The sequence below is a fragment of the Acomys minous genome, assembly GCF_964271855.1.
Source record: "Acomys minous genome assembly, chromosome: 16".
NCBI classification, from domain to species: domain Eukaryota; kingdom Metazoa; phylum Chordata; class Mammalia; order Rodentia; family Muridae; genus Acomys; species Acomys minous.
The window spans coordinates 77,592,777-77,607,575 of NC_140498.1; the positions used below are offsets into that span (position 1 = coordinate 77,592,777).

Here is a 14,799-nt window from a genome sequence, read left to right on the forward strand (position 1 = left end):
TGGCTGAAAGGAGAAGACGAAGTGCTTCCCTGAGCTGACGAGACAGGTGCCCTGGTGGGCAAAGCCCGTGCTCTACAAGCATGAGGGCCTGACCTTGGATCCCTAGCACCCCTATAAAGCCAGATGTGGTGAATGCCTGACACCCCAGCACTGGGGGGTGGGGGGGTGATCAGAACGAAGACACACACCTCGGGGTCTTGTTAACTAGCTGGTTTGACCAAGATGGTGGTCTTTAGATAAGTGTGGGGGACTCAAATCATAAGGCAGGAAGCAATGGAGGCCAGATAGCCAACATCAACCTCTGACCTCCATGTGTTCCCCCGCCCCTCCCTCCCTCCCTCCCTCCCTCCCTCCCTCCCTCCCTCCCTCCCTCTCTCTCTCACACACACACACACACACACACACACACATTTCTCAGACCACATTGGTTGTTTGTGCTCTGCCTATTTCAAACATGCAAAATACCACAGCCCCAGGAGTTCCCTCTACAGGAACGCTAGACTATGGGTACCACAGTCCAGAAGCTTGTAAAACTGTACGCTCTCTTGTCTCCTGAACAGCTGAGGTATGTGTTATTTTCTAATGAGCTTATCCTGGGATCCCTGCTTTGTTCTTTTTGACTTACTGTTTAGAGCACACACATCTTTTCATTGCTTTCATTGTATCTGAGCTATTTTTTTGACCCCCTGTGGAGTTATTGTTGAGGGAGGAACCAGAGCCATCATTTTACAGTGAGAAAAACAAAAAAAACCCAAAACTACCCAGAACCATTTTCAGGATTAAAATGTTCTTTATTTCAAGGGCCCCAGTAGCTTTAAATGTCATGTAAAGTCTAAAGCCAGTAAGATAGCCAGGTAAACAGTGGGAAAGGAGGCTCTTCTGAACAAGACGGCTGCCTGTGTGTTCTTGGCTTGTTCAGGGAGAAGGGCAAGCTGGTAGTGGATGCGTTTAGTCAGTCACGAGGCCGTTTCCTGGCTCTTTAAAAGAAGGAAATAAATGTCATGGTTTCTTCAGGTGGCTTCTTCAGAAACTGTTTTTAGTAAGGGATGCCCTTACTGTCTTAGGGGGAATCGATTTGTTTTGTCACTGGCCCAAGTTAAATTGTACTTGATGCGAGATGGTGTGGTTTACAAGTTGGGGAGTTCCCCCTCATTTTCCTCCCATTTCCTTTAGGCAGAAAAGAGAATAAAATAACTTTGTTCAGCAAGTGGCGTTCAGCCCTGACACCTTTGGTGGTGATGATAAATGGATCTGAGATACAAAATAACTGCTCCAGCAAGGTCCATTGAGCAGAGTGGAGAGCTGTGCCCTCCTCAATGTCATTGCGTGTGATATGTTCAATGATTGCCACTTTCTGCTTAAGAGTGCCTTCCATCGCTGGCCACCTAATCCTGGTTCCTACAGGCCAAACAAGGCTGCAGACCTTCATTCATTCCACTCAGAGCAGAGTCTTAAAGCACACAAACGGAGATTCCCCCCAAATAAAAATGACGACAGCTTATTTGTGAGGAAATGTAATAAAAGTCCTAATCCCATCCTTTTGGTTTTGGAGGGGTTTTGTTTTTGTTTTGTTTTGTTTTTTTGTTTTTTGTTTTTGTTTTTCTTTTTTTTTTTTTTTTTGCATTATATTTTTTTTATTAATTTATTCTTGTTACATCTCAATGGTTATCCCATCCCTTGTATCCTCCCATTCTTCCCTCCCTCCCATTTTCCCCTTATTCCCCTCCCCTATGACTGTTCCTGAGGGGGATTGTTTTGTTTTTTTAACTTTTTAAGTAGATCCTAACTCCATGATCTGCTACAGATTTTTATTTTATTATCTATTTATTTATTTATTTACTGTGTACCCGAATGCACGTCTGTAAATGTGTGCTCTTGTGCACACTCCTGCAAGAAGAAGGTCAGAGAACACTTTGGGGGAATTGGTTCTCTCCTTCTGGCACATGAGTTCCGCGGATGGAAGTGTCATGGCCCACACCAAACTACAGGTGTTCAGCAGGTGGGGGACAGAAGCTCTGCGTTGTTTTAGGAGACAGATGACGGTACAGTGAGAGGCTGGGGCCTATTTTAAAGAGGACCAGTAGATTTTTAGGCCGAAAGTAGAAGGTATGGCTAAATACAAAGATGTGAGGGTATGGCTAGACCGTGGCTTGGTATGGCTTGAGCTAGGGATATGTTAGAATAGATCTCAAACCCAGCGAGCAAGCACGCTGCCTACGAGCTGTACGCAGTGAGGCTGCCGTGAGCTTAGCATGGTGGCTTAAATTGGGAACCTCACAGAGAAATTGCTAACATCACCTTAGCTCTTAAATCTAACACAAGTTTTAGTGTGACTTTTTTTTTCTTTTGTCTTTTGAGACAGGATCTCTAGGTAGGCCCGGCTGTCCTGGAACTCACCATGTGGTCCAGGGTAATCTCTAACTCGCCAAGATCGCCTTTCCTCTGCCTCCTAAGTGCTTAGATGTAAATCACGCACTGCCATGCCCTGCTTGTTTTCCTTTTGAGTTTTTCTGGAAATTTATTATTATTATTATTATTTTTATTAAACATGCAGAGACTGTGGATTAGTAGCTCAGTTGGTAGAACATTTGCCTAGCATGGTTGACCTAGTGCAGTTGACATGAACCAATGATCCCTACGCTACGGAGACCGCGGCAGGAGACTTGGGAGTTAATCCGTGGCAATTTTAGCAAATTTCAGGCCAGTCTCTGGCCAGGGCTACAAGAGACCATGTCTCTAATTAATTAATTAATACAAGCATACTCTGCCACACCAGCCTCTTGTGTGATTTGAAGAGTTGAAACAGAAGGACTTGGTTACCTCCAACAGTTGACAGCCAGCTTATTAAAGGGCAGGGAAGTCACAGTGAATTCGTAAGCCCTGTTGGGGTGGCCAAGGCTCTGTCTGCAATTCTTCTCCTCTTTATTTCTGCATTCAACCCCTGTGGTGTTCACTGCAGGCCTCCCGTCCGCCTCATCAAGTATGGCGGTTTAAAGGCTGTCTCATCCTGACGACTCAGCGACCATGGCTCCTGCCCTGTCATTCCTCTCCGTTTCTTGCTATTAAGATGGAGGGAGCTATGTCCACTTCTCCCTCGGGGCTTTGAAACCTTGTCACGGAGAACACTCCGGCACCTCAGGCCTCCCATTTGGTGGGCAAACTGTTTGCTAATAAACCAAGGCAGGACCCCGGTGTCAAAATGCTTAAGACGGCGAATCAGCCGGGACCTGTTTCTGTGCCTGACATGCCGTTTCCATCTCCCTGCCTCCTCCGGAACATAAACCTGAACCAGGAGGTGGTTCAGCGTGAACTCTTATAAATTGGAGTGGGTGTCTAGGGACAAGGGAAACAGACAGTTCTTCCTTTAACCTTTGAAGGCCAACAACCATCTGGCCCGGAAAAAAAAAAAAAAGAAAGAAAAAATCCACAGCGGGTTGAACCCAGGGTGTGAAAGCTGGGCAGTGTATTAAATGTGAATTCGAGACCATGACTTCTCCCCACCCCGAGTCCATAAAACAGCCTCCCTTTTTCATAAAGCATGCCTATAAACCACTGCCAGCGAGGCAGAAAGACCGCTCAGGACCCCAGCTCGCTTTCTGTCTGGGGCTGTCAACAAACCCCCTTTTATGAGTGGAATAGACCTCTTGTATGCAGCTAGCTTCTGGCTTTTCTCTCCCTTTCTGCAGAGTGTGTGAGGAGCCAGGCTGGGCAAGCGTCAGGCGCTGTTTGCTGAACGCATTTATTGCCTTTGCATAATTTATGAGCTGGAGGGGTTGACCGCCATCGCTCTCTGCCAGGGGCTGGCACTGGAGGCTCCAGAGAGCGGAGCTGTAAATTGGATGGTGAGCTCCCGCTGAGCTCACGGCAAAGTCCCTGGGTCAGTATGGGAATTTAATACCAGAGATGGAACTGTTTTCTCAGCGCACCATGTGGGCCCCTGGTGCCGCAGACAGTGTTTTGGCAGACTCTGGCTGGCCTTGCGAGGGGCCTGTCACTCACGAGTGTGGCGCGTGGGGAGCCCCAGCATTTGTAATCAGCTTGGCATCCGTGTGGCTTCCATAATGGATACCAGTAGGGTCTCAGTTCTTCACCATATGCTTAACTCTGGAGGCAAGGTGCTTCTGGGTATATCAGTAATTACTTGATGCGGAATTAAGTGGACCTTGAAATTAGAACTGGACTCTCCGAAAGCGGGGAAGCTTAATGCTTTGATAGGAATAACAGTTCCCAGAGACTTACCGCTGTTTGGATGGGGGTGGGAGAGGGAGCTTTCCCCACTTTGCCGGCTCCTTCTCCCGAGCGTAGACCCCGGAGGATGGAGGGAAACGTGTCGCTCTAGCCTTCGCTGTCATTACCTCATATGGATAGCTGTGAACATCTGGGAAAGAGCAGGCATGACAGAAGGCACCACTCTGGGCTGGGGAATGTAGCTCAGTGGAAGAGAATTTCCTATCATACACAAGGCCCTGGGTTCACATCCGCCAGCAATTCAAAGTAAGAGAGGAAAGAAAGAAAGAAAAAAAGAAAGAAAGAGAAAGAAAGGAGGGACTCTTCTCCACCCCACTCTTCCTGGACCAGGCTCTGTCATCTTGAAAATGCACTTGACATGTTAGCACCACACAGAGTAAAAAGCAACAGAGAGGTTACACCGCCAGAGGACACGGTCCCCCCACATCTGTCAGCGGTTCTAGACCCTCAGTGTCTTCATCTCTCCCATTCCCCTCCTCACCTCAGCATCTCATGCCATAGAGAAACCAGTCATTGACTTAGGCAAAACACAGACCCCAGTTGGAAGCCTGGTTGGAAATGCTGCTCTCGGACTTGACGTAATTGCTGCCAGGCACTTGGTGTCTGACAACACCTAAGGAAGTGGGCAGAGAAGCACATCTTATAGCACATACAGCAGAGGTGGGAGGATCAGGGGATTCAAGGCCTTCCATGGTCAAGTAGCAGGTTCGAGGCCAGCCTAGAGTACATGAAACCTTGATTCAAAAACAAAGACCAAAAGAACATGTCAGTGCAAGCTCTTAAATGCTTACAGTGCCAGTGCTTATGGTTGAAAGAGGCCATGGAGCCAGGTGTGGGGATGCACACCTTTAATCCCAGCACTTGGGAGGCAGAGGCAAGTGGATCTCTGTGAGTTTGAGGCCAGCCTGGTCTACAAAACGAGTCCAGGACAGCCAAGATAACCCAGAGAAACCCTGTCTCAAAAAACCAAAAAGAAAAGAGAAAGAAAGAAAGAAGGAAGGAAGGAAAGAAAGAAAGAAAGAAAGAAAGAAAGAAAGAGCGAGGCCTTGTCTCCACACATATCCAGTAGGATATTTTATTACCATCTCTTGGTAGCACACTGACAGTAGCTTGGGTGATAATAGCTGATTTTCATTACAAAAAAACAGAGTCCATGCTGACGTGGGTTCAGCGGCTCCATGAGGTCAGCCTTCTCTTCCTTTTGCCTCTCCATCTTGTTTGGCACCAGTGCTTTTGGTGTTGTTTAAACCAGAATTTGGCAAAACAACCTCTGTTGATACACACACCACACCTTCATCTACTCAGACTTGAAGGCAAGAGGCAGGAGCTGCCTGCCTGTCACCGAGACTTTTTTTTTTTTTGGCCGTCTTGCAGAGGCATCTCTGTTTCACTTGCTGTTTCCGCTGGCGGCTCCTTCTGCTCCCATATACAGGTGGCCACAGTAAAAACCTTGGAGCCCACCTACCCTCACCTGCCGCTTGCTTTCCCTAGCCATGTATTACAAAGGCCCATCGACTCTCACCGCAGAGCTACGGAGCCATCTGTTTTACCCTCTCCCAAACCAGGCACTATGCTGCCAGAGACAGTGTCCTAGGTGCCAAACTGCTCCCCCTGTGACCATCTCTCTTTCTATAGTGGGTTCTCTTTCTCCACCACTCATCAAAGTGATCCCAGCTGCACACCTTGTTGGGTGAAGCACAGATCACCCTGGGGCGCTGTCCTATGCATCATCTTGGTTGACCCCTGTCCAGCTCATTGGGGCCTCTCCAGGCCTATAAAGTGAAGACATACATGTAATCATACATTGCCAGCATTTTAACAAAACACACCAGGGACTTTCCTCAGGCCTCATCCATCTTTTTTTTATTGAGAGTCTTTCCCTGGGACTTGGGACTCAGAGAGTACGCTATGTAGCTTGGCCAACAAGACCCAGGGACCCTTCTGTTTCTTCTTCCTGAACACTAAGATAACAGATGTGTGCCTCCATGGTTTTTTTTTTTTTTCTTTTTTTAAAATACAGGTCCTGAAAACCAAGCCAAATTTAAATTCTCGTGTTTGCTCAGCTGGCATTTTCCCAACTGAGTTATCTCACCAACCCCATGGCTTAACCCATTACTTATTAACAAAACAATCTTGGTTTTAAAGATGAACGTATGTTTTTTGTTTCTCTCTTGTTCTGTCAAGAAACCTAAAACTGTTGAGATGTTCCTCTTTCTTTGGTTCTCCCTAACCTAGAGCAACAGTTGGCATTTGGCTCCTCACGCTCTTACTACTCTTGGTGCGTTATCTGCAGGGAGCTTTCCTTCTACGCTCGGGCATCAGTGTTAGTCACTTCTCTCATTTGTGTGACAAAGTGTCTGACGATGGCAACTTATGGAAGAGCTTTTGGCTCACAGTTCAAGTGTGTGTGTGTAGTCCATCCTTGGTGGGAAAGGACAGCAGTGGGAGGATGAGATGGTAGGTCATTGTCTTTGTCTGTTCCACTGCTATGATGAGACACAAATGGCCAAAGCAACTCTTATAAAAGGAAGCACTAATTGTGTGTTTGCTAGAGGTTCAGAGGCTAGTTCACTAGCAGCGTGGTGGGGAGCACGGTGGCACAGAGGGAGGAAATGGTTCTGGATAATAACTGAGAGTTCTGTATCCTGATCCATAGGCAGAGAGAGGGAGCGGGAGAGGGAAGAGGAGGAGAGGGAGAAGGAGAGGGAGGAGAGAGAGAGAGAGAGGGAGGGAGGGAGGAGAGGGAGAAGGAGAGGGAGAGGGAGACACTGGGCTTAGCATGAGCTTTTGAAATCTCAAAACCTACCTCCAGTGTCCCACTTCCTCCAACTTGGCCACACCTCCTTATCCTTATGATCCTTTTAAATAGCGCCCCTCCCCGATGATGAAGCATGCAAACATATGATCCTATAGGGGGCCATTCTTACTTAAACCCCTCAGTCATATTGCATCCACAGTTAAGAAGCAGCAGAGAGATGTGAGTGCTCACTTCACTCTCTTCGTTTCAGTTGGTCCAGGGCGTTAATCCGTGAGATGGTGCCAGCACACCACCCAGTCTACACCACCCAGTCTACACCATCCAGTCTACACCATCCAGTCTACACGATCCAGTCTACACTATCCAGTCTACACCATCCAGTCTACACCATCCAGTCTACACACTTCCTTGCAGACATGCCCAAAGGTGACTCAAGATCCGGCCAAGCGGACAGTCACTATTATCCATTACTATGCCTCAGGTGTTGAGCCTTGTCTCCTCAAAAGTCCTGAGAGATTGAAACAAACAAAGCTTGTCTTCTTCTTAAGAAAGACAGCCACCGCGCAAAGCTCCTTCTGCAGAGCAGCTTCTTCTGCAGAAGTCATTATGTCCCAGGACCCTCGGGAGGACCTCGAGCCCCCTTCATCCTGTGGCAGGGTTATCCCCTAGCTGGCTGTCCCCTGGTCCTTCAGAGGTTTTGGAGTCTCTTGCTGAGCCTAGGGCACGGATGTGAGGGAACTGACAGAACAAATGCTCTCTGTTCTCCAGCGGTTCGTTGCTTGTTTAACACTGGAGCTGTAGAACACTCTCCAGCCCAGAGACATCTCCTTTCCCCACATTTGCCCTGCCCCCGGGGGAAGGCGGAGTATCTGAAGAAAAATTGCATAATCACCACACTGACCTTTATTTTCTTGTCTTTATTTTTAGTGCGACAGCGACAGCGACCAGGAAGAGAAGGTAAGACGCCACCCCCTCCGTTGCAAACACGATACACAAGGCCCTGTGTGTGCACCCTGTCACACAACTCCTGGCACCTGTTCCCTCCTGAAGGATGTCTCAGTGTTCACACTTTGACATTTTCAATGACAAGAGAGACTGTGCCAAATCTGTGACACCCACCACCTTTGAAACATGCCCCTTCACGTCTCATTTTTGTCACACCAAATTTTCACTTCATGGAAGATGACTTGTAGACCCCCCAAAACATGCTTTAAAAGGAATTGATATTTTTCCCCCCCGTTTGGTTCATGATGGAAACATTCCACTCCCTCCTGTGTATTTACGATGTCATTTCTACCTCCCTTTGACTGACCTCCGTGTTTCCTCTTGCTTTTCCATAGCTTCCTAATAGAAATGTCAGTGGTGTGCTGCTAGGAACTTTCTCACACGGCAGGGTAGACAAAGGGTGGTTAGGGGGACTCTGATGTCTTTGTGGGTGGGTGTTGGGGAGGGGGCCATCTCCTCAGCAGGTATACCCTCTACCTGGAGGCTGTGGTCCAGCCTCAGCATACACATCTCAACATGGATGGAGGAAGAATCCAGGCTTTGAGCCTCCGGAAGATCGAAACCGGAACCAGCAAAGTAGGTTTTATGTTGACTAACGCAAAAAGGTTTGTGGGTGTGCTCTTGTCTGCCTAGCTCTTCGCAGCTGCCAACCGAGAGTGTCTTTTCATTTTCACTGATGCCTTGTGTAACTTGGAAATTTAACTGAATCCCAGGATTTGTGTACTACATGGTACCAAAGCAATTGGTCAGCCCTCCCTTCCCCTGCGTCCTGTTCCCTGAGTTTTACCTCCTATGTGCTGGCTGATCCTCCCCAGAATCCCACTGCTCGTGTGTCATGATCGGGTCCCCTCCCAGACTTCCTCCCTCCGGCCTCCACAACAGCCTCCAGGAGAGATCTGAAGGCTCCTGTTCGCCACCGTCATTAATTTGAATTCAGCATATGTAGCCGGTTATAAAACCCGAGACACCATCATCTGAGCAGGTCAAGCATATTCAGATGAAGACAAATGGTGCTTATTTGATTTCCTTAAAATCAGGAAATGAAAAAAGTGCTCTCTGGAGAAATCACGCTCCGCCTGACTTGGATGATAGACCAGCTCGTGTCCCCCAGATAAGAACAGGCTCTCGCCTGGAGGTTTTTATCTCTGAAGGACGGCCAGGACTGTCAGCTTGCTGACATGTGCATTATCCGTGTCATTTTAAACAAAGTGACCTATGGAAGGGTGCGCCGTGCTGTGACATGGTAATGGGCTGTTGGATGACAGCGGAAGTACACACTGGGTAGGGGGTTGAGGGCTGTTCTTTTGTTTAACTGACAAGTCAGAGCTTCCTGCCTTCAACTCCCAGGAGAGAATCTTAGCTCCTTGGAAGTAGGGCCCTGGGTGTCTTGGACAGCTAACGTGTGTCAGCATACAGAGTGCAACCACTGCCCAAACTAGCCCCAAGGTCACATGGGCATATGGCAGAAGTCACCGTAATTCTGTGGGGGCGTCTCTGGCACCCAGAAAGATGCTGAAAACTTTTGACCATTTTGAGAGCTGTGTGTGTGTGTGTGTGTGTGTGTGTGTGTGTGTGTGTGTGTGTGTGTGTATCTTCCTGTAAGGGGCAGGTGCATGTGTACCTGTGTGCAGGTGCATGCAGAGGCCAGAAGATAACCTTGCGCATCACTGCTGAGGACTGTCTATATGATTTTGAGATAGTCTCCTGCTGGCCTGGAGTTTTACTAAGTAGCAAACTACAGGGGCTCTCCTGTCTCTGCCTGCCCAGCACTAGAATTATAAGCCTGTGGTTTCTGGGCATTGAACTCATGTTTGAACAGCTAGCCCTTGCAAGCAAACTCAACCCCTAATCCAGGCATCTTTATTTCAAAATCCTGATGGTGCCTATCTCTCAAGCCAGCATTTAGGGGACTGAGGCAGCAGAATTGCAAGTTCTGTGCTACATAGGAAGGCTCTATTTCAAATAAGTAAATAAATAAGTGCATTCCATCTTGACACATCTGTCTGCATAGTAGGGGAAGGTGGTACTAATTCAACCAGGGCTCTCGGCCTTGCTTACACATTCAGAATCCCCAAGGAATGACCTTGGTCCTTTACCCTGGAGTTCTCTGGAGACATCAACCATTATTAATCTAGAAGACCATCAGATTCTGGTAGTTTCTAGAATGCAGTGGTTGTGGGCATTGGAAGCATTGGAGGAAGCTGGTCCAGGTGGTTGGAAATAGCAGCACAGAGCCAGAGAGGACAAACGACGGAGGGAGGTGAGTACCAGGCAGCGTGGAGAATAAACAGATAGGTCCAAGGGTGAGACGTCAGCAGGAGGGGTCAAGGGGTGGTAGACACATCCTTTTTATTCACGGCACACCCCACTGCCTAGGCACTGGGTTGTAATTGGTATGCACCTTGAAGATCACGAAGGCTTTTGTAACTGGGAGTTTGCACCCTCTGTGCTATCCCTGCCCTGACATGGGTGTTTCTCCAGGGGGTTCCCAGCAGGAACCCAGGAGCCTCTAATTGCACCAGTGCCTGAGTTACGTCTGCCAGCTTTCTCCTTTTCCAGCTGAGACAGGATAGTGTTTATCACCAACCTGAACACCATCCTCCCAGCTTTGCAGGGATGCTGTCAGCCTGCTCTGTATGGCAGGGCCTCTCCACAGAGCCCCTGAGCCCACTAGGGTGCTGGCTTGGCACCGCTTGGAGGATTCGAATACAGCTATGAATTGCTAATGGTGGAGTAGACGCCACTCAGCATCCTGGGATCCCTTCAGCAAGTCCCACTGGGGATGCTGTTGTAGCCAGAAGTGAGACTTGCAGGAGGGACCTGGTGGGAATTCTCTCCGGAAGACCTGTCATTCTTACTCCATGGGGATCCGCAGAGCCAGCAGTCTAAAATTAGGGTATGGTATTTCACACAGCCGACTGAATTAAGATAAACTCTGCTTTCTTGCGATACGAAGCTATAATTTATAAAATGATACCCTTACTAATTAATGTGAGAGTATCTGGGAAAGGGCTGGGAAAGCAGAGCCTTTCCGAAATGCAGGAGACAGACTTGCATGTGGATCTGATGAGACCCCCACTCGGGAGAACCCTCAGCCACAGGAACGCATCTCATGTGAGCAGCTGAGAACCTGGAAGGCTCCTGGGAAGGGAGGAATCGGGGTGGGGAATTAAGTGGGCGGTGAACCCAGCATCTTGGATGGGGGATGTCTCTTCATTTGTCATTAGGAACAAGGCAGAGGCAGCACTTGGCCCCCTCATCACCCAAATTAAGCAATTACCCCGGATCCCACACTGGAAAGGAATTGCTATCAGGAGAACAATGCGGCAGCAGTAGCACTTCTGCACGCTCGGTCCTATGTTTTCTTTGGTTTCTTTTCTCTATCACTGGCAGCACCCTCACCGGGCGAAGCAATACCCCTCATTTGGCTATGAAGTTAATGTCAGGACTTAAGTACACGATCTCTCCACTCACGCACTTCTCTTTTGCCACGTGGGCCATAGGATGGCTGGTCGAAAGGAATCTCTGATCATCTTGTTTCTGGCTTCCGTCCCCCTTCGTTCTGTATGCAGGATGATTCTTGATACTGTAATGCAGGAGACAGGGCAGCATGGCCCCACCTTGTCTTATAAGAGCAGATTGCAGGCTCTGGGGGTAAATGCTGGCTGCACGTTGTTTTCATGGATCAGGGCTCACCTTGGGAAAGTCGAAAACTGTATTCCAGCTTAGGTAGCTTGAGTCCTGCAAGGGGAACCCAGGGCTGAGCTCTCATCCCCAAGGACACTTCCTGGAACAGACTGGATCTGGATGGAAGTGCTAAGCTCTAAAGGGTCCCCCCAAACCATATCTTCTTAACTCCCTTATCCAAACATATTATTCATACACACTACGGTAATGTGGGGCCGTCATAAAATGAGCAGGCAGCCGTTAAATAATAGATGGTACCAGCTCTGCCCCCTTGGCAACTGTTCCCTGATATCAAACTTTTCCTGTTTACAGGGGAAAGTTCTTATTCAAGCTTAGTGGGGGGGTGGGGGGCAGAGGTAGTGTTCTTATTTTTTTAAACCAGAGATAATATTCAAGATGTGTCTAAGATAATATTTCTCTCACTTCTTTATTTGTTCTTTGAGGACTTGACACAATGTGTTTTTGTTGTTCTTCTTGTTCAGTCGTTTGAGACAGGGCCTCACTGTGTAGCTCTGGCTGGCTTAGAGCTGTTGACCAGACTGGCCTTGAACTCAGATCCACCCACCTGCTTGCTTCTGCTTTCCACTGTGGGGATTAAAGATGTGTGCCACCACACTTGGGCTGTCACACAATCTATATGGCTCACACTCAACCCCAGACTCCTCCCAGATACACCCCCTTTTTCCCACCCATCCAACTTTATGTCCTCTTTAGGGGCTTTTTTTGGGGGAGTTGTTGCTGCTGTTTTTATTGCTGCATTTATTAATTTTTAAATTTTAGTGCACACTTAATTGATATTTAATTAATAATATAATAAATAGAATTATTTCCCTTTCCCCTTCCCCTTCCACCCTCTGACACTCCCTATGCCTTCTCTCCCAAGCTAATATTTTAGCAGCGAAACTGGGTCTGGAAGTAAAGCTTGGTGGTTAGTGCTCTTGCTTAGCATGCTGGGAAACCCTGGTTTACGTCCTCAGTGGTACCTGCCTGTAATCCCAGTGCTTGGGAGGTATGGACAAGAGGGAGCAGATGTTCAAGGCCATCCTCAGCAACATAGTTGGAGGCCATCCTGGGCTACTTAAGATCCTGCCTTCAAAAATTTTTTTTATTTTCTTTATTTGTTGTCCTTGGTCATGATGCTTTCACATATGTGGGAAGGGGGTAGCTTTTAAGCAAAGAACCCCAGCTGTGGCTTATTTTCCTAATACAGCATAGACCACACACATGCTGTTTCACTTGGCTTTGGAAGGACTTAGAAACTGCTGGAAAAGCCAAACTGAAGATGAGGCATGTGGCTTCGTGCTTATAATGGAAGGGTCCTGTCACTTGGTTGCCAGGCCATGTTAGGTCCGTGCCTCCTCAGCAACATTCCAGAAACCGAGAAGCCCTCACTGTTGCTTGTGGAACCTTCAGTGCCCTGATCCGGGTCCTGCAGAAATGACTCTGGATTAGGCGCGCTCACCATATGAGCATGAGGATCTGAGTTCAGATCCCAGGACCCACATAGAAGTGCAGATGTGCTCACATGTACTTATAACTCCAGTGCTATGGCGGGGGGACGTAGATAGGAGGGTGGCCGGGGCTTGTTGGCTGCCTACCTAGCTCCAGGTCCGGTGAGAGACCGTTTCAAGGGAATAGGCCTACAAGGATAGAGAAATGTACCCAACATCCTCTCTGGCCTCTGTGTTGCCATGGAAACACATCTGTGAGCTCACACACACACACACACACACACACACACACACACACACTGATCAAAAGACAACTGAGATATGGTTTTCTGTTTTCCAGCCAGTTCTTCAGCCAGGAAAAGAATCTTCACTGTCCAACTTTCACCAAAGCAAAGCAAAGCAAAGCAAAGCAAATAGCCAACCCCTCCACCCACCCACCCACCCAAAGAGTGGGGACTGCGGTTCTCATGTTTGTGGTCTGCTGCCCTGCTCAGCACTGGGCAAGACTGAAGCATTGGGTAGTTTGCTGGAGTTGCTTTTCCTTCCCTGTGGGGAGAGCATGTAGAAGCCCCGTGCAGTGGCCTGGCACTCAGACCTGAGTATTCCCCAGCCGTCCCAGCGTCTGCTTTCTGGGCTCCAACAAATACACAGTCTCTTCCTCGGGCCTCTGTATTCTTCTGCAGTTTGGTTTTTCTCATTTAAAAAAAAAAATCATCTCTGAGCCATTTGTAAATTTCCTAGCATTTGGGGGGCAATTTCTACAGTTGTTGGCTGAGTTTCAAGAGCTTTTTCATTTTGGAGTCTCAATTTCCAAAATGCCTATCAACCTCTCCTTACCCCTCCAATATTATGTCTGGGTTGAGATGACATTTTATTATGCTTCCAATGTTATCGTGTTTCCAATCGGCTTAATTACCCCCATATCTACCCAACATTCCTATTGATGCCATCCTCAGATTAAATTTCTACTGAAAATTATTTTAAATCCTGAACCTTGTTAATGTTTTTTTCTTCTTCTTCTCTATATTCTAGCATTTTCAGGCCAAAGCAAAACCGAATGCCTATGTACAGTAATCCGTCTAGTATATATCACTTTATATCCCTGAAAAAAAAAAACATGGCTCATAATACACAGATTGAAATTCTTTTTTTTTTTCAAGACAGAGTTTCTCCGTGTAGCCTTGGCTGTCCTAGACTCGACCAGGCTGTCCTTGAGCTCATAGCAATCCACCTGCCTCTGCCTCCCAAGTGGATTAAAGGCAATCACAACCACCATGCCAGGCTTAAATTCTTTTATAATTACTTTTTTTTTTTTTTTTGGTGGTTGGTGCATTCGTGTGCTATGGCATACACAGAGGACAGCCTGGGGGCATCAGTTTTCTCCTTTCCCCAAGTGGGTTCTGGGAATAGAACCTTACATCTTCCCTCTTGGAAGCAAGCGTTCTATCCACTGAGCCATCTTGATGGCGCCCTGTATAATTTATTGTACGTGGGTAGGAATTGCTGGAAATATGTCAGCTATCTCCAGCTAAACTTCTGTTTCTCTCTGGGTGAGTGGAATGAAGAATACGGAGAGTAGGGTTTCTGTGGAAACGTTTTGCTTTTCACAGTGGCGGATCATAGAGAGGGAACCGTGAAGAGTGACTTCCA

At 47.7% G+C, this 14,799-nt stretch overlaps 1 protein-coding gene across 8 annotated transcripts in view; it reads left to right on the forward strand.

Annotated features, from left to right (window-relative positions):
* AUTS2 (activator of transcription and developmental regulator AUTS2) overlaps window positions 1-14,799 on the forward strand; it is a 1,106,846-nt gene that overhangs the window by 752,256 nt on the left and 339,791 nt on the right. For all 8 annotated transcript variants that reach the window (XM_084762546.1, XM_084762550.1, XM_084762548.1 and 5 more), the window contains one exon: window positions 7,934-7,963. In XM_084762546.1, coding sequence (XP_084618672.1) covers window positions 7,934-7,963 — 30 coding nt within the window. The remainder of the gene's footprint in view (window positions 1-7,933; window positions 7,964-14,799) is intronic.